The sequence below is a fragment of the Solanum dulcamara genome, chromosome 11 (genome assembly GCF_947179165.1).
Source record: "Solanum dulcamara chromosome 11, daSolDulc1.2, whole genome shotgun sequence".
NCBI lineage: Eukaryota > Viridiplantae > Streptophyta > Magnoliopsida > Solanales > Solanaceae > Solanum > Solanum dulcamara.
In genome coordinates this window covers 40,241,478-40,261,984 of record NC_077247.1, presented here as the reverse complement: position 1 = coordinate 40,261,984, position 20,507 = coordinate 40,241,478, and the positions used below count along the sequence as shown (strand labels likewise).

Here is a 20,507-nt window from a genome sequence, read left to right as displayed (position 1 = left end):
TTTTTTGAGCAACTACTACACAAGAAGATAAATTGCGTTAAATTATCACAAGTATTTTAGCGTGGAAAATTCTTGGTTAAGGGAGGTTAAAACCATATTGATCCACCTATGAAGGATTTTCCCGAATCCTCTATTAAACTCGAGCAACTTAAGGTTTAGAATCGCCCTTATAACACCTAAGGAACTATTCCCAATAATCCCAACTTCTACCCTCTGAACTCTGATCTCTTCAATGACTCTACTTCGTCAATGAAGTCTCTTACAAACATTAAACATACCTACTACAAGCAACTAAGAAAGTAATCAAAATTTTCTTTTGGAACCATTCCAAGAAATTAACTATTACAACTCAAGAACAGTATAGATAAAATTTGATGGAAACTGCATTTTCACTTATAGATTTCTTTTTATTGCAAGGCTTGTTCGAACTCATGACATAGTGCTTAAAAGCTATTTTGACTTAAAAACATGAGTGAAATAATCGTTTTCACATTAATTCAACTACCTATTCAAACTCCATGAAAATTTTCTAGATGAAAAATTCATGGAATTTTGAAATGCATTTGTATCTCAAGGAACTTTTATAACTCCGGCACATTTTGCTGGAGTTTCACTTGTAAAAGTTTCCAACTCCAACATCATATGCTGAAGTTATTCCATGCTCTAGCTAGTTGTATTTTTGCTCATCTTTTTTTTCGTCTTAAAAATGACTCTTTCTCAATTATATCTCAAATGATGACAAGTACTTCAAAAACTTTTAAGAGAATAATCTTTTACCTTTTATTGCCTCCTGTGGTCCAAGAGAGGTGCTAACATCATTGGTTCTGACACTATTTTGGACAAAGGAGTTTACAAAATGAGAAACAAATTACAAAAACAGAACACACTTTGTAACAAAATGATTAAAAAAAAACACTACTACAACATAAAAATACATGAATTTATGATGTTTTAATCCATTCAATGAAATTTATGAAATTCTGGTGAGACCTACCACCTTCTTTCACTGTGTTCATAGTCATTTCCCTGAGTTTCAAAGCTCTTTTCTTGAATGCATCATTTCCTAGCAATTGTTCCACTTTATCCTTAATTTCCTCGCAACTAATGATCCCAGTTTCCCCTTTCTTTAGTCTTAATCCAACCTTCCATATATCACAAATGTAACTTTGGTTCACAAATTGGTCAGCAAAATAAGGCCAACACAAGATTGGAACCCCATTGCTTATTGCTTCTATTGTTGAATTCCAACCACAATGGCTAACAAAACAACCTATACTAGGATGACTTAAAACCTTTTGTTGTGGTGCCCAACTCACTATTTTCCCCTTTTGACTCCCTATTCTGTTTACAAAAATTTTCAAGAAAATATCAGTTTTAGCATCTAGAGAATTAGTTCTCACAACCCATAAGAATGGTTTGTTTGCTAGTTCAAGCCCCAATGCCAATTCTTGAAATTGAGCTTCATTGAATATTGTGAAGCTCCCAAAGGCTACATACACAACTGAGCATAATGGTTGCTGATCAAGCCAGTTTAGGCAAGTTGAGTCCTCGGGCCAGAAGGATCCGACCAGTGAATTAGGAGATTCTTTAGAAGGAATACGGGGTTCTGCTTCTGGAGGAAACGTGCTCGGTTCGAGACAATTGTTTGACAAAAGTGGACCTATAGGCACAATCTCTGGTGCTAATTTGAAGGCTCCTGGTTCAAGGTCATATGTTGAGTTGCAAATCAGCCAATCTGCTGATTTCACAGATTTGTTGTTGTGAACCAACATGTCAAAAATGATTTTCTGCATTTTTGAATTCCCCATGCTTGTCCAAAGTAAATCTGATGTGTTCATGATTGGCATAGTTGGTTCAAACTGAAAAGTATGATCCTTTAGAGCTGGAGTCCCTGGAATTATAGGTTAAAATTTTCACTTGTGGATACAGAGTTTACGTTTTATGCACTAATGATATGAGTAAATCTCTATGATACGTATTAATGGTTAACCTAGTAAAAATAGTAACTTCATATAGGCTAGGTGTAGAGGTCGCAAAATTAGCCTATTTTCCATTTCGTTCAAGTTTGAGCGGGTTATTGACCTGCTCATTTATTAGGTCAATCCATCTCAGTCCATTAAAATTAGGCTGATACCCATGAGAAATCTTGTCAAAAAGATTTCTTTTTTTTATATTTTATATAGAGCCATAATAAAAAAAATAGTTTTATTAACTCCTAAAAATTATAAAAGAACAAATAAAGCAGTTAAAACTTCGTAAGAATTGAGCAGGTTGGGTTATGACCCGTATTTTAGCCCACTACTAACTTTTGGGCCGGGGCAATAACCCACTTATTTATTAACTTATCACATTTTGACTTGCCCAAATTCAGTTCAACCTGCTCATTTGACATCCTTGTAGTGCCTTTCTAAAGTGTCCTGAAAGGGCGATAGTAGGCAAAGCAACCAACTTTTATGTGATTGCTTTTCCCCAACCGAAAGCCCATCATTACGGCACTGACAATCTAGTCTAGGGTACTGAATTCGATCAGTTGGGAAAAGTAATCACAAGGGAGTCAGTTGTTTTCCCTCAAGTCGCCCTTCCATGAAGCTTCAGGAAGGCGTAATACAACTTATCTCATGCTAAACTACACTGATATTGTAAAAAAATCTTTATACAAGTCAGTAACATGGCTTATTCCAAACATAAAAACATAAATTAGTAGAAAATACTTACCATCATTTTCAATTATGCCATCATCAATCAATTTTGGAATGTTAAATCCAAGTATAAGATTAGCAGCTGCAGCAGTTATGAAGGCTGCTCTCTTAATTCCCATTTTATCTGCAAGTTCTAGAGCCCATCCAAGGCTCTGATCAGCAATAATACAAGTGATCCTTTCATCCTCAGATACATAATTTTCTTGAATTAGCTTCTCAATTTTTCCAGGCATGATTTTAAAGATTGCTTCAGAGAATTTACCTGGCACATTCTTATCTTCCCCTGATTCAGATTCATCTAAAACTGAAATCAGGTGAATCTGATCATGCAAACTATTTTTTCCTGATAAAGAATTTAGAATACTCTTGTGTGTGGACTTTGTGTTGACAAAAGTGATTTTGAAGCCATATTTGGCTAAGGATTGAGCTAGCTCCATTAAGGGAATAACATGGCCTTGTACTGGATATGGTATCACCAAAATGTGTAGTTTGCCCATTCTTGTTTCTTGATCTTTGATGTTCAAATGATAACTAACTTGCTAGGTGTACATTTTGGTGGAGAGAGTTGTAAATTTATATGGTCATACAAGGATATTGTGAGTTCAAGTGACGTGTAGGGGTTGAGGGCTAACTCACTTGGTGAGCTCTCTCATTATCGTCCACCTTTCCCCCTCTCACATAGCACTATGGAAAACGGTTCAAATTTGCCCCTAAACGTAGTAAAATGGTCCAATTTTGCCCTTCGTTAATAGTCAGGGCCAAATATACCCCTATTTATATGGTCATACAAGGATATTGTGACTTCAAGTGACATGTAGGGGTTGAGGGCTAACTCACTTGGTGAGATCTCTCATTATCGTCCACCTTTCCCCCTCTCACATAGCACTATGGAAAACGGTTCAAATTTGCCCCTAAACGTAGTAAAATGGTCCAATTTTACCCTTCGTTAATAGTCAGGGCCAAATATACCCCTATTGTTACAATTCACAAAATTGGTTCAACTATTAACAAAGCCAAATTTTGACCATTTCGCAAAATTTAGGGGTAAAATTGGACTCTTTCCCTAGAATTATTGTGAGTCCACATTTTAAGAACTTGACGTTTAATATACCCCTATTGTTACAAGTTACAACTCACAAAATTGGTCCAACTATTAACAAAGCCAAATTTTGACCATTTCGCAAAATTTAGGGGTAAAATTGGACTCTTTCCCTAGAATTATTGTGAGTCCACATTTTAAGAACTTGACGTTTAATATACCCCTATTATTACAACTCACAAAATTGGTCCAACTATTAACAAAGACAAATTTTGACCATTTCGCAAAATTTAGGGGTAAAATTGGACTCTTTCCCTAGAATTATTGTGAGTCCGCATTTTAAGCACTTGACATTTAAAATAATTTAAGCTCTCAGGTCTATAAAGTACAAAATTATAAGAAAAAAATATTTATGCTGAAATTGATAACCTAATGAAATGTTTAATTAACCCATTATTATCATAAGGTAAGCCACACTAATAGTGAAAATCTTTACGAGTTGCATTGTTATATGATGTAAGTTATAATAAATTCAGTCTAATTTTACAAATGAGGAATGAAGAGGGTGGTGTGTACACAGCTTTATCCCTACCTTGTGAGGTTAGAGACATTGTTTTCAATAGACTCTAAACTCAAGTAAAGCCTATCAAACAATGTGTAAAGCAAAAATAAAAATGAAGAGAATAGTATAGCAACACAAATGACATGATAACTGAAATAAAAAAACAACATGTAATATTAAAATTGAAGAATAACACAATAGGTGAGTACTATTAATAATTATCATATAGTATGTCATATCATATAAGTTAAATCCAATAATTATCAACTTTGATGTTTTGTGTGTGACATTGAAGTTGAGGAATGCTATATCACTTCTGCTACACCAAACTACAATAATTTTTCACTATTTAATAGTCAAGTTCGTCTTATTTAGGGCTAATTTAATAGTGGGGTTGAAGTCCAAACAAAGTAACGATAGCTTTACCATTCATAAACAAAGAGAAAGGATCCAAATAAAATGTCCCAGCTGACATATCAAAAACAAAATTGTGTACCACAAATAATTAACTTGTTATTCTATCTCTAGGTGGGTTCAAATAGATGGACTGATGCACTTGATTCTCCTTTTTTTAACACTTGCGTAAGTTGGTCATCAATCCACCCCGTTTAGACATAGACTAGAAATCACCAACGATATTTGTTAGGTCAATGACGTCAAAAGGATATTAAATGAATTGGGATATGTATAGAATATAATCAAATAGACTCATTTTGAAGCTTCCTCTTAAATGGATCTTCATGTTTTTAATATAGTACTAGTTTCTGGACACGTGTGTTGCACGTGTATCCCATGTAAATTTTTATAAATCTATTAGAACAATTAAAATTCAATAAAAACATGTGTAGTTTGAACTTTGGTTAGTAGTTGGAAAACTTCGAATGAGGTCAGAAATGACTAATTTGAGACCATATAAAAAACTTACAATAATAAGAAATTTATAAAAAAAAAATTAAATTAAATAAGTCTAATAGAGAGGAAACACGAAAAAATAGAGAAGAAAAAATACAACATATATATCTTTCTTAAGACTTTAATCATAAAAATATAGATGGAAAAAAGAAATATATAGAATCAGTATAGGAGATAATTATTTGAGTTCTTAGCGACAATTTCTCCAAACCAATCAAAATTCTAAGAGTTTTTTTCATCAAGTCAAACTAAAGCATGAATCAAATAATACAATAGTGATAAACACTTCACTATATTAACTACCAACTGAAAAGGAAGACCTTGGATAAGGGTCTCACGAAACAAAAAAGATGAATTATATAGATAAAAATGAATTATATAGGTTAAAAAGCACAATGCTGATGTATTATTTTTGTTGGATGTGTAGTTTATTATATTAAAACTAATCTATTATATATATATCACAAATTTTCTTGAATTGTTTAAAATATTCATCTATAGATTTTGATCCCATCCAACTCTAAATTTATTGCTTCAATTGAAATTCCTTATCTTTGTAGGTAATTATCCTTTAGACTCTCAAATTTGTTCAGCCAAAGTGCAGCCAATAATAAGGAACAATGACGCTTTACTCCTAGTTTCAGTAAGCCAACTTATAATCCGAACGTCTTTTGTTTTCATTATATAAATTTTTGATTGACATTTTCTTTTTCTTTTTTTGTTTACCACAATCTTTAATGGCAGTTTCTTCTAAAAAAATGTCACCAATTTTCTACATGTGTTAACTATGTTATTTGTGTCCTCCAACCAAGATAATTTGGAGATTTCAATTTTATGAGTCATAGAGCTATCATAAATTAACTCATACTGAGAGAGTGAAAGAAGAAGAAACCGTTTTTACATGAAAAGAACTACAATTTAGATTTTTATATAATTTTTGAATATTCAAATTTTAATTTTAAAAAATTAAACTGATATAATCTAATTTTGTTTTTCAAATTATTGAAATTGAATCTCAATACATGGATAGTGTCACACAAATTAGGGCAATATATAAGAGTACCAACTAATGAATTTCAATTTAGCAATGAACCAATTAAGTTAACTATAACATTAACTAACTCATTCCTAAACGTAACAAATATTTCCTTTCATTTCGAAATCATCTCAACATGACGATTTATCCTATCACTTATGAAAATATATTCTACAAAGATCACAAGGAATAAAGATAAAAAAGTGGATCGTCATTTTTTGGCCGCTTTCTATCATGAATTCACTGCACTTTGACGTCATCTTCATAGTGAAAGTAGTGAATTCACGATAGAAGTTGACACTTTTTTGTTTCTTCAGTTTTTTGATATTCCAAAAATCCAAGATATTGCATGACCGTTCTCCCCGCGGGATTGAATCGGTAGCACCGTTTCATTTAAATAAAACATGAATCTGATTTTAAATTGAGATACATTCCGTGAAAAGAGGCTCCAGACATTGTTTTCGTTGAACTCTAAGAGAATTCATCTTCAATTCTTAAATTACATTAATATTATATCATATTCTTTATACTCGACTTGTAATTGGTCTAGAATTTTCACTAAGGGTTTTCTTATGTTCAGGGAATTCAAAATCTATGTATACATACAAAATAATTATTAAAAAAAAAACTTTATATATACCATGTAATATTTTACCGACAGATTCACTATGTGCTCCTGCTTGTAATCCCCGAAGAGCAAAATACTTTTTATGACAGTACCATAATACTCTGTGAAATGCATGAATCTAAACTCTTGGTCCGACAATACAAAGAGGTTATGTTCAACAGCCACCCCAACTAATACTGCTAAAGAGATTCCACCAAAACTGTAATATCAAAAATAAATTTCCTGTTTCCGATACGGTAGGAAAACCATATAGAATATGCTTTGGCTAACTGCCTAATGAACCATATTGTTGAAGCTAGAGGAGAATTTGTAGGATGGTTTTGGCTTAATAATAACACACATTAGATAGAATTTGTTATCCACGACTAAAAGGTGGCAACTTTTCGCTGGGCAAGTTAAGCATCTGAACTCTGAAGTGCTACATCACTTTGTAAAGCCATAAGGTGCATCAGTTCGGGATTAACTTGAGGTTGGTGTCTGTTCAAAGTGTGAGTGTTTTGTCAGGGGTATTATAGTAACTTAATATTCAAGTTAGGGGTACTTTTAATTTGGGGTATTATAGTAATTTAACATTTAATTTAGAGAGTTCATACTTTTAAGATAATATAAATATAGATATAGATATAGATAGATAGACAGATTCTTATCGACTGATGCAGGAGTTCAAAATCTCTGATATGAGGTATAATGTATTATAGTTACAACATAACAGCAATTATATGGACAGAATTCCAATAAGAACATGCAAGTCTAGAATTATGTAGTATTATTGCCTCAGCCATATTTGATATTCTTGTCCTTTATCAACAAATTTCTGCCAGGTCCCATCCAAATGAACTTCTTTGGAAGGATTCCAGTCCAAATGACCAAGTTTCATCACAAGGGTATCTCCAATCTGTGCAACGTAACCATCACCGTTTGCATGATATATCTTTAAGGGGCTACGGCAATGGATTCCAGCTCGCCTCCGCGCCTCAATTAACTCATTTATGACATCACGAATTCCAAAATCATAGAAATGATCATAAAATATTACAGGCTGCAAACAAATGAATAAGATTCAGGATATCTTTTGAGCTCGAACTCAAGATTGAGGGTTCATATAACCACCTATATTGGGATTATATATCGCTATGCTTTAATCTTGTGAGCATGTATGCATGCATACATACATACATAAAGTAACAAAAATTGGCAGAGAGGTAAGAGCTAGTAAGACTAGGTTATAGAAACAGAACATAAGTTTAAGAGCTCTTTGTGCGGGTGTATATACAGACAATGTGTGTGGGTGCGGGTGTGTGGATAAACAACAGACTATAGATTGCTGTAAGTCAAAGTATGTTTAAATACACGATGCTTCTCAATTCGTAATGAAAATCTAGAGTCCACAATTCTGCTAGCCCACTTATGTACTCAGTTTGGATCTCACCAGGCCCTTCCTAATTTAAAAGCTACTAAAGCATGACAAGGGTGAAAGATAACTGAAGTTTATTTGGTAACAGGAAAAACAAGAGAGCTTTAGCCACTCAATTTACTTTGGAGAACGAATTTTTCTCTTCTCCTACTTCTAGGATCTACCACAAAAATCAAAGAAAACAAAGATTACCGTTCCAGGGTGGGTTAAAATGTATGCATATCCTTGTGTAAGCTTGTCCCGAGGAAATGGCCAGTGGCCCTGAAAGAAAGGAATATTATTTGTTATTGCATGATAAGATATTTGGTATTAACATGTCAGAATCAGAATTAGATCATCCAACTTGTAGCAATCAGTGAGTAAATGCATGAAAGCAAATTACTTTACAGCTCACAAAGCAGATAAATATTACTATAAAAGAGTGCATACAAACAACAACCACTCCTCAAAGGAAGTTGAAGTCGGCTATATGAATTCTCACTGTCCATTTAAGCCCATCTCTAAATAGTGCATTGCAACTAAAAATTAAAGTCATTTAGAAAAAAAAAAGTTAAAGCTCAGATATAACAATGAAATTTGCTAAAGACACTTCAGATACCTAATGTACAATAGAGCAACTGAAAAGGATCATTACGTACTCTGCAAACTTAACTCTGATAATTGACCTCTACCACTGAAATTGTATGTGAAAAATTCAAGTTTAACAGTTTCATTGGGCCCCAATCACAAAGAAAGAAACCTGTGTGGAATTATTCTGCTTTCAAGGTATGACGAGTCCCACATCGATGGTAAAAGGGATGGGTGGTCTCTTTATTTTGCTTGGACAATCCTCACCCCGTGAGCTCGCTTTTGGGGTTGAGTTTGGCCTAAGATCAATTTCTTAACATGGTATCATAGCATGACTCATGGACCCATCCCAATTCTCATTTCTCGATGTTGGATCCCCTAACTAAAATTGGACATTCATGCTCCAGATGTCCATCCCGCCATCCTCTGTGTGTGTGTGGGGGGGGGGGGGGGGAGGTCCCACATCAGTGGTAAAAGGGAGGTGCGGTCTCTTTACATAGCTTGGACAATCTCACCTCTTGAGCTAGCTTTTGGAGTTGAGTTAGGTCCAAGATCCATTTCTTGGATAGAAGGCACACACATCAAAAGTAGGACAATGAATTCGAAAATTAGCAAGTAAAACATGGGAGTGTATGTGAGCAATGGCGGCGGATCCAGAAGTTCTAACAAGGAGATCAAAGAACACAAGAAAGTCACACTTGGAGGAACTTGCAACCTAAAGCAATTTCTGAATCACCTTGCCGCTACACTAGTCGTTTTTCTTACATCAAGGAATTCAACAACTAAAAAAATAAAAAATAAAAAATAACACTTACCCTTAGATCCACCACTATATTTGAGGGACACAGTAGGTTGTGTATGTTTGTGTGCATGTGTGTGTGCGGGGGGGAGAGGGGGGGGGGGTGAGAAGAGAGAGATGGAAAAATAATTCAGATTAAGATATTGTGACGAGTATCAAATGATTTAGGCCAAGATATAAGACTGTAATTAGGTCAGCATTAAATGCTGGCTAGCATTTCCCTAATACATGTCTTGCTTAGCTAGGGTACTAACTTTGATCTATGCTCAATAGATCCTTACGCCAAGTTTTGTTTTGGTATGCAACATCATAGACTAAACATTATCACTTGGTGAGCTTAAAGTTCAGAATTTTAAATCTCTCAAAGTAAAGCCTGAATCTCATGCTTCATTACTCTGTTTATTAGATTTCCAACAACAAATGCAAGTATAAAACTGCATATCGAGAGCTTATGGATCAGATATGAAAATCTAAAACAGTATTAACAGAATATGTATTTGTAACATACATTACAGAATACCCCAAGATTTTTGGTGTTCCATAAACTTAGCCAAATTTTACAGGAAACATTCCTCAAGTTGGCCAAACGATTGAGTGGTTCCCTTAAGATTATAATCAACAGATAACATCTCCATCTGCAAAAATTTAATTCTTTTTGCACAGACCTTAACATTCAGTCAAACTTTAATAGAACTGTCATGTGCACCTCATGTGAACGTTCTCCTTTCCCCTTTTCTAGGAGAACTTCTGCCTGTCCTATCCTCATGCTCCTTTTCCCCAGTGAGAAACATTACACATGCCTCTGGGAACCCCAAGGTTTCAGAAAAGTCATTTTATGAGGCTAAATTTCTGAGGGAATTGTTCACATTGGAGCTATTGACACATGAAGGTGGATCCTATACATGTACTGACATGGAACAGTCTGGCTTTGTAAGGCTTGATTCACTTTCATGACGCAAGTCCAGAACTTTTGGATTCCTAAGGTGTTTGCTCTCGATGTCTTTCAGCTCCTCCTATTTCACATACTTCCTGAGATCATCACCCCGGTTGTTTGCAACAATCGGAGGATTCTGACCAAGGCTAACGAAGAAAGAAATAGTATTAGTTCCGCTCTATTATCTAAAGTTTCAGACTTTGGGCAATTTATTTGTGTATTTGTTTCTTTGGGCCAGTCTGAACCTAGCATGGTTTCAAGTTTCAACAGTTATTTAACCGAAAATCTCAAAACAAGAAATTTCCCTTCTCCAGAAACAGAAGTGCTCAAATTATGGAGGGCTGAGAAAGACGAGTTTATATTAACTTGGTTTGTATGAGGTCTTAAGTTGCTTTCCGATGGAATATGGAGATCCCACTTATGGCTATCCTGAACCTTTGGCTTCATCCCTCAATATACAGGCTACAGGAAATTGATTTGTTGTTGGAACAGTTGAATCGCACTGACAGTGAAGAAGAATGGCGGGAAAAGCTGCAGAAGTTGATTTCTATTTCTATTCTGCGAGCCGAGATGGAAAGAGAAGAAACCAAAGCAGAAGAAGCAGAGTGCGTACATGTGCTGCTCGCACGACTGTCTCTATCCGAAAATGACAGTATAATTTGGGACCAAACTTGTTAAGCTTTTTGAAAGTAGAAGGCATAGTAGAGGAATCTACTTTATCTTTTGGTCAAATATAAAGAATATTTTGAGCCAAAAACTCTGAACAAAGGTTTATATAGGTGAATGTCAACATGATTAAGTTTAACCTCCATGGCTGTGCATTTAATGTGGAGCAGGTCTCACTGAATGAGTGAGAGAACAAGTAGGCATGTATATCTGTATGTTTGTGTGTGCTTATTAGAGCAAGAAAGAGAGAGGACCTGTGTGGATCCAGTATCATGATTCTCCAAAAATGTGACAGCACGTGAGGGCCACCATCCCATCACTCCTGTTGGTTTGCCTTGAGGATCAATTAACCTCCAATATTGGTTATGCAAAGCGGAATGCAGTATACCCTGCCAGAAAAATATCATTCACCAACAAGCTGAAAAGGTCATTAAAACCTCTCTACACTAACATGAAGAAGCAATTTAAATCTAAATCAGGAGAATGAAAATATTAACCTATAGATACCTTAGCATGAATTAATTATTAAAGGTAGCTTTATTAATGAGTAAATTATGTGGGACAATAGATTACATGGGACTATAGTTTCCCAGGTCAGTGGGATAATTCATGGTCTTGGAGTATGATATGGAAATCTACAAACAAAAGATGTTCTAATAGAAGTACCTTTGTTGTGACATCAAATGCTGAAGAGCTCCCACCAGTAGCATTGATCCAATTAACTATGCGTTGGCGATGGGCATCTGGATGCATCAGAACAACACAAATCTACTATCATAAGGGACTGGTGGACGCTCAACATAGTGGGAGTACGATATGAAATTTCAAGTTGCGCCCCTCAATGCTTAAGGACATTGACACGCCTTAACAGGACAAACAATGAACAGTGGATAGCACACATAGCTGAAGTAAAACCACCTTTGGTTACTTGCTCAAACAGATTTCAAAACACCAACTAAAAGAATTTGCAGAAAATGAAGAAGTCAGTTACATAACCTAAGCCCTGTGCACCACACTTGTCAAAGTATTTCTGAACAAATAGTCAAATCTACGGCTACATCTAAATGAATCTCACCTTGGTTGTAACACAAGTTTCCACCTTCATATGCAAGACTATCCCAATACTCGCCAATAGAAAATGCCGGATTTGATGCTTCTATATATTCTTTCACATATGCTCCTGAGAAGCCCCTGTGGACAACAAAGAAGAGCCTGTATTACTACAAATAACAAAAAGTAGACTTACAGAGCAGAAAGATTCCAAAAAATGGGTAGATCATCCAGCTTTTAAATATCACAGAGTATCTACTGAAATTGAAGTTAAATACTCCAGGAATTCATTAATAACGATGTCATGTCAGTTTCCTCCTAACATCTCATTCAAAGTGGCCCTTACATTTTCATTCTGGCCACAACATTAGTTCTTAGGCGATAACTAAAGGATAATGAATTACAATGGAGATCAAAATTAAGATGAAAAATAGCTCTACAAGAGGTTTGATGTAAGATATATGATACTATTTTCAAGAATTCTTCATGTGGAATCGAATATATGACTACACGTTTCCACCTTATCTTCATTTAGTTTCCACCATCCATATAAGGGAGACAGAAGAAAGACAGGTAGAAAAATAGATAAAAATTTAACAGCTAGCCCTATCAAACTTCAGAAAGGAAAAGCTAGTATGATTAAAGAACAAGCAGACGATGCAGTAGAACCACATATCGCAACCAAACACTTCTGTTTTTACTCTTCTGATTCTCAAAATTTCTAACCAGCATGATGCAAGGTGAATATGTTTACAAACACCTGAACTTGTATTTTGAAATGGAAGACAGAAGTACTAAGTTCAATAGTATTAAAACCAACAAGCATTACAACTTCACCTCACAAAGTCGAGGCGCCACCCATCAAAACCAACATCATTACGGAGCCAATTTAACCACTCTTTTATATCTTGTCGTACAAATTCTTGGGAATGATCAATATTTGGTGCGGCATGAAATATATCACCTACACTTCAAACACAGATAAAGAAGGGGTAACCAGAAAAATCATATAAGAGGAAACACTAATAGTCTCTTCTCATAAGTCTATGAAGCTCATCAAATCTGATATGCAGGTGAATAAAAACAATATTAGAGAGTATCCTGGAAACTCAAAAAAGTTATATACCAAAACTGAACTAAACTCTAGATAATTCCTCGCCTTCACCATGCTACACTGTCATAAGCATACTCTACTATCTTGCAAATACCTAAACAAATATGAGCAGAAGCTATACACATTGGTGTTCTCAGAAAAGAAAATACAATGAAAAGATGTGACAATACAAGAATATTTTGTCGAGTCCTTAACATGACAAAAAGCACATGGTTCAAGGCACAAAATAAGTAGTGCATATGAACAAAGATTTAGACAATTTAAAAGAACAACAAGCATTTATAATATTTAGCTAAACAGGATCCCATTAACAGAAATAACTTTGGTAGTTGCTTTAATCATACACTGAACAAAGATATGTGACAGAAAGATAGTCTGTTGTTCAATTGCATAGACAACTAAGGAAATATCGAAGGCTGGAAGCTTATGGTGCAAAGATGAAAACAAATTAAAAGAGCACCAATGACAGTATTTATCTCCATAAATTTTTAATTAAGATTGCACAAACTAAGCTATAGGGGCTCTCTAATATTTTAATGTTCTTATATATAATATAAACTTTTTCACATCTGGAAATAAAGCACGTGATATTTACGTTATTGGGGCTATCTAATATCTTAATGTTCTAATATATAATATAAACCTTTTCACAACTGGAAATAAAGCACATGATATTAATTAACAGATCTCATATGTTTCACGGAGAGAATTTATACCACTTGAAGGATTTCCATGGCCTTGAAAATTTGGGTCATCACACACAATTGCTTCAGGTCCCCATGCAAGCTTGCCTCCAAAAATGTTCCAAACACCATTTGGACTCTACAATCAGCCAATCAGGTGAGAGAGACCATCAAGACTTGCAGCATTAGTTTGAGTGAATAGGGATATTACACCTATTAATTCATCTTTGACTACTCCAAAGCAGTCTCAATATTTTTTTCATACAAAACATACAATCTCAAGGAGCAGAGGAATTACACATCCACAAAAAATTGGGTAGAGATGGCAATGTTAATTTAGAAATATGTTCTTTCATACAGACCTACAGAGAGGATATAGGCATAAGGCAATTAAAGAACAAAGACCTTCGTAATAGAAAAAGCAAACTATATACACTGAAGAACTAGGACCAACTTAACAGTTAACAATGTCATGTCAAATGATATTTAAATCACTGTCAGCAAGAAAAATGGAAAGGTGTTCGAAGCGTGACTTCCAAACAACTCATACTCGTTTTATCACTCCTTAGTCTCCCAACGGTTTACGGTGGCATTTATTTGCAGTAGTTATTTCTTTGTAGTAGTTATTTGCAGTTTCTCATTCCAGTAGTAGTTATTTCTTGTAGTAGTTTGCAGTTCTCATTCCAGCAATATTAGGAATCCATGTCCTAGTTTCTAGGGGTAGTTATCTTATTAGTATTGTATTTAAACTCTATATTTATCTCATTGAATCTAAACAGAAAACCATTTCAGTTTTTAAGTACTTTAACTCAAGAGATTGCAGGTTCTCTCTTAACGAACCAGCAAAATAGATCGTAGGATCCGTAACTAGATCCATATCGGGGGACAGTAACAACATGCTTCTAGAGCTGAAAGGTTTCCTTCATGAACGATTTATTTCCAAACAAACAAAGCTAACATAATCTCAGATATATAAGGTAACAAGAACAGCAGTTTAGAAACTGCTTACCTGTTTGTGAGCACATCGATGGTTCAAAACAACATCTCCCAAGGCCTGGAAACACAAGCAGAACATAAACCACATTGTTCCGCCCCTATCAGCAGCTTAATAACCTCTACATAATTCAGAAATTACCAATTTGGTGTAGTAAATTACATAATATGCACTAGCAGCAGAAATATAGCAAATTCCATTTTGATGCACAAGAGCGGACATATGGTACTAGTTAACGAGAGCTAAAACATAACTGCAAGCAATTAACATGCATTCTCAAGCTGCATTGACTTTCATTTCGTGCAAAAAGAATACATGACAAGAACGATGTAATGCTCAATTAAAGGATCACAGTAACTGTCTGAATACAAAATATTTGACTAAAATGCCAGGAATAACAAGTCAATCACTAATATACAGACCAGAAGATCTTGGTTATGCATCTCTTCTATGCAGCTTTTAAGCTCTTCCAATGAACCATAAGCAGAATTCAAATTGTAAAGATCAGAAGGCATGTAACCTGCAATAATCCAGTGTTATTTACAACAGAACAAAGCACCCTGAATTTTATTTAACCAAATCTTTTAATGAAGAATTCTTTTTTTGATGAAGTTATTTAACCAAATCTTTCTATATAAGGTAGTTAATTCAGGAGGTTAAGAAGCATTTTTTTTCACCCGATTTATAACATTCAATTTTTATGAAGATTGTTCAATTATTAACAACTCTTTCGAAACAACTAACAAGATGACCTAGGAATAATCATTTATAAATTGAGAAACATATGTTAGCAGTTTCCGTTTGGCTTCTAAAGCTGAATTGATCAAAGAGGTCAAAACCTTGAGGGGCAACTGATTCTGTTGGTGGTGGAAACCAAACCGATGTGATACCGCAGCGGGACAAATCAGCAGCTTTATTAGCAAGCTCAAGATACCACTGCCTTCTCCAGCTTTCCCAATTGAAACCTTGGAACTTCAAATCAAAGAGAGCTTTATAGCTACTAAGGATTGAAAAAGAAGAGACTGGCATGTAAAAAGATATAGAGGCAACAGTAATGATAGTGATGTAATGCCAATGAAGAAACAGGTGTCCTAAGGGAAGCCACTGGAAGAGAATGAGAATTTCAGATAAACATTTACAGCAAAAAGAGATTCATAGAAGTTTTGAAAGCCTTGAAATGAATTTCTAGCCATTTCATGATGATGAAAATGGTGGGGGTAGTGCTAGTGGTCGTTATAATGATGATGACAATGACAGTAATAATAATAATAATAATGATGATAAAAGCAATAATAACAACAATAATAATGATAATTAACGGTTAAAACACAAAATTTATAACTTCTTCCTCCCAAATTGAACATCTTAGTTTGACTTTGGTTATTGAGAAAAGCAATTAAAAAGTCATGTGGTGCATAATAGTTTCCTTGTTCATCGAGAATAGAATAGAAAAAAGGTCTTTTTGCAAAGTATATAAGTTTGTTTGCAAAGAATAAACGTGGTTCCATAGAACTTTCCCAAGACAGTAAAATATTCTTAAAGGATTTTCTTTTAAGATAATAGCTATGGAAAATAGAAGGGGAGCCTTGTAACTGGTAAAGTTGTTGTCATGTGACCAAGAGGTCACGGGTTCAAGCTTTGGAAACAGCCTCTGGCAGAAATGCAAGGTAAGGCTGCGAACAATAAACTCTTGTGGTCAGCCCTTCCCCGAACCCCACGCATAGCGGGAGCTTTAGTACACCGGGCTGCCCTTTATAATAGCTATGGAAATTGATAACTTTGTGCATCATTTGGACAGTATGGCGAGAGAGATATAGAAGGAAAGAAGGAGCTGATTTCCTATGTAAGATACAAGTGTTTGCAGAGTCTTGGCATAGGGGAAATCCTGTATTCAGCACAACTGAGTTTCTGGGCTTGTTTGAGTCCGCTATTGTATAATATTTGTATAATGTCCAGCTTCTTTTTGTACTTCTGCTTTACCCCTTTGGTACTGCTATTATTAATAATATTACTTTTATCTTATACAGAAAAACAAACCAAAATGAAAGCTGGTATATACTGACCACAATCTCTCGTCCAGTACCCGTCCCTGATTCTGCATGCAACAAGTCAAATTATACATGATTAAGCATTTTGCTTGAAAACACTAATTCACAAGTGAAATAAAGCAAGATCATCTGACATGAATAGCTGCACCTAATTTTGTTTCTTCCGGAGTTCTCTGCCATTTAACTGTCTTCCGTTGAAGAGCACGTTCCAAAGCCTTCCTCTTCTTTTCAATAACTTCTTTCTCAATCACATGCTCAACTAGCGCATCTCCTTCCTTTAGCTTTTCTTGGGCAATAGACCATACTTCATCGGGTTTCGGTAAGTCCAAAGTTTTAAATCCTGATGTCATGACCTCAGATACATGAGTTTTCCTAGGTGGAAACCTGGGACGGATAGAGCGTATCCTCCGTGCCATCCACTCAGGTGTTGGCCTGCGAGGACCATCAGTTAAAAGTTTCCATTTCAGTGAATCATCATCCATAAGAAAGTCTATTCTTCCACCATTAACACAATAAATAGCTTCCTCATCCCCTTCTTCTGAAGAACTTTTCCTTAGTAACAAATCCTCAGCCATTTCTGCTCTTTGCCTCCACGTTTTCGAAGCAGTTTCAGCTGCTCTTAAAGATCTCTGCAGTGCTTCACATCTTCGCATATATGCCTCATCTTGTGAACGTGCTGTTTCTTTTGCTGCTTCTATGGCAGTCTTCATCCTCTCTAGTTCAAGCTTAAATGCCTTTGAAACTGCCTTCTTTTTCTCTGTAGCATCTTTTCTCATTTTCTCTAATGATGATTTTATTTCCTCCTCCTGTTGGAGAGTTGCTTTTCTGCTTGATTCCTGAAACTCAAGCAATAACTTCTCAACATCATTTGCACGGAGTTCATATGCTTTTGCTTCTTCATGTGCTTGCTTTAGCTCTAATTTCAACCTGTCAATCTCATTTCTGTAAATGAGTAATTGAGACTCCAAGTCATTCACAGTGTTGCTTAACTTGATATTCTTGGACTGGACTGATACGATCTCATCAAGCCCCATATTATCTAAAAATGCAGCCATGGCATTTGTTGTATGGTCGCCACCTGATTCAGCTACAGCTAAAGCCTTTTCTATGGCATTTTTAGACTGTTGTAGAACACAGGTTATGGCCCCTTCAGAGGCACTCCTTATTTGTTCTTCAATTTGAAAAGCTGCCTCTGCTGCAGAAGCTTCAGCAGCTGAAACTCGTAATTGTGCGTCTTCAAGTATGTGAGAAGTTGCCTGCTGAAAAGCAATCTCTGCAAGCTTCTCAACTTGAACTGCAAGTTCAACAGCATCTTGTTTTGCCAGGACCAACTTAGATTCCAAGTTAAATTTCTCCTCCAAAGACTCATCTAGCTTACGGTTAAATAAAGCTTTGGCTGCCTCCAATTCTGATTTGGCCAAATCCTTATTATGCATTACAGTGGCCAAATACTCCTTCTGTTTAGCCTCAGACCGAGCTAACTTTTCAAGCAATTGATAGCGTTCCTTTTCAATAGTTTCATTTCTGACTTGAACTTCAGAGAGAGATTTCCTAGTTGCCAACAGTTCATTATCATCAATCCCAACTACTTTTCTCCCCCCTAATGAATCACCATCCCCATCATCAAGGAAATCTGTGAGAGCTTCAGTTGAGTCATCCTGATGTAACAAAGGAAGTTTCAATCGTAGTAGTCGCCAGCACCCAGCTCAGTTAAAAAACAAATTAAAAAAACTGATAGAAGGCATAGAAATGTAAACCATGCTTGAGAAAACAATATGTCTTGGTTTGCAGAGGCAGGCATCCGCGAACAGAACTCTGAAATAATAAGACTGTCACCTTTAACCTTACTTGCATCCAAAATGTTCTAAACTGTGTACACTGTAATAATATCAAACCTTTTCCCAACGGAACGCCTTCTATAGATCGTGGAGTGCGACTTAACAGCAAAAAATCGAATAGGGTCATGGTATCTGCGTGAAGAAATGATAGTGTTGTGTTGAACAGATCCAAATAATGCATCTGATAATATGTTTGTGCCCATATCTTCCTGTCAAGAGATCACCAATTTAAAAAAGAGCAAATTCCACAAACATAACATCAATCAACCAATCTACTACAGCTCAATCCCAAACTTGTTGGGGTTGTTAACATGAAAGTGATAAATTATGTTTCTTCAAAGATCCTAAAGTCAATTATTATGACATTAATGTTAAAGACTGTTGATCATATACAAGCTGTGAATCTTAAATTTCTTTCATTCTTTTGTATCCACTCTACTCTATTCAGTCCCATTTCGTTCCAAATTCCATAAACATAGTACTTCAAAAAAAAAAAACTTTTGAAGAACATAAACATTAGAACTCCTGAAGAAGAATGTGAACATAAAATGGGTAGAATAGCATGAAGAAACAGCTAAAATGGACAATGTGACTCAGCAAAATAAGAACACACAAACAATACTAATTTGATATGAACTCAATCAGAGACGCTATTGAAAGAAAAGCATTTTATAGACCTGATTGGAGATGTTTGATACTCAAAATGTCTCAAACGAAGAGCCTCATTGAACTTTCAGATCTCACGAAAGTTGAAGCGAAGTTAAATGGATGAATATTGAAGGAGAGCTGAATGTACGGCACTACGGCGGAGCACAAAAATGGAGGAGAAAAAGCTTTTCTACTTTTCACTTTTCAGTAGGAGAAAGAAAGGCCACTCATTGTTTAATTGAGTGTAAGTTGACTCCATTCATGGAAAGACGCAACCATCCTTAGAAAGCTCCAATACTTGCAATCCTTTTGGCCACGAGTATTTTTTACTTTTAAAAAAAAAAAAATTGTAAATAATTTGATTAAATGGATGATTATAACTCCTAGGTTTAATTTTCTCTTTTATGCGTAGAAATGTTATAAATAATTTGGTTAAATGGATGTGTATAACTTCTAGGTTTAATTTCCTCCTCTGTGGGTAATAGTTTTGGAGGATTTATAGTGTTTCCACACTTCCCCTCCAATGTGACTCGAACCCAGGACCTACCGGTCGTGGGTGAAGGTGCTTAACCAACTGAGCAAGCCTCTGTGGGTAATAGTGTTCTCATTCTTGAGGTTTATGACATACTTTGGTGTTCCTCAATGTAATTCTATAAATAGAGGTATTGAGAATGATGTTGAATATATTTGGAGATACTTGGAAGAATAAGAAAACTCTCATCTCACCAAGGATACGACCTTATATAGAAAGGAGTGGAGATCGCGTATTAGGGTAGAAGGCTGTTATGTCGAAAAAAGACGATTTAAAATTAATTTCAACTTTATAGAGAAAAAATCAATTTTAGTAAATAAGATTCGTCACTTAATTTTTTAAAG

The 20,507-nt window shown here is 35.3% G+C and overlaps 2 protein-coding genes across 3 annotated transcripts; both read right to left on the bottom strand.

The window, feature by feature from the left end:
* Positions 1-941: 941 nt before the first annotated feature.
* LOC129874287 (UDP-glycosyltransferase 83A1-like) lies at positions 942-3,229 on the bottom strand. The gene is made up of 2 exons (XM_055949551.1): positions 2,716-3,229; positions 942-1,891 (listed from the first exon to the last, which is right to left on the bottom strand). Exons 1-2 carry the CDS (start codon positions 3,194-3,196, stop codon positions 942-944), a joined length of 1,431 nt encoding a protein of 476 aa, XP_055805526.1. The 5' UTR covers positions 3,197-3,229.
* A 4,239-nt stretch (positions 3,230-7,468) lies between these two features.
* On the bottom strand, positions 7,469-19,885 carry LOC129872113 (uncharacterized). Of its 2 annotated transcripts, XM_055946989.1 has the most exons (15): positions 19,661-19,882; positions 19,041-19,192; positions 18,903-18,960; positions 17,294-18,803; positions 17,161-17,192; positions 15,937-16,069; positions 15,520-15,617; positions 15,113-15,157; positions 14,137-14,242; positions 13,144-13,270; positions 12,332-12,447; positions 11,923-11,999; positions 11,511-11,645; positions 8,483-8,551; positions 7,469-7,915 (listed from the first exon to the last, which is right to left on the bottom strand). In XM_055946989.1, exons 2-15 carry the CDS (start codon positions 19,184-19,186, stop codon positions 7,643-7,645), a joined length of 2,925 nt encoding a protein of 974 aa, XP_055802964.1. In that variant the 5' UTR covers positions 19,187-19,192; positions 19,661-19,882; the 3' UTR covers positions 7,469-7,642. The 2 variants fall into 2 exon arrangements, with proteins under 2 accessions (XP_055802964.1, XP_055802965.1); XM_055946990.1 differs by lacking the exons at positions 7,469-7,915; positions 8,483-8,551; positions 11,511-11,645; positions 11,923-11,999 and adding an exon at positions 12,013-12,211 and having other exon boundaries at positions 19,661-19,885.
* Positions 19,886-20,507: the final 622 nt, after the last annotated feature.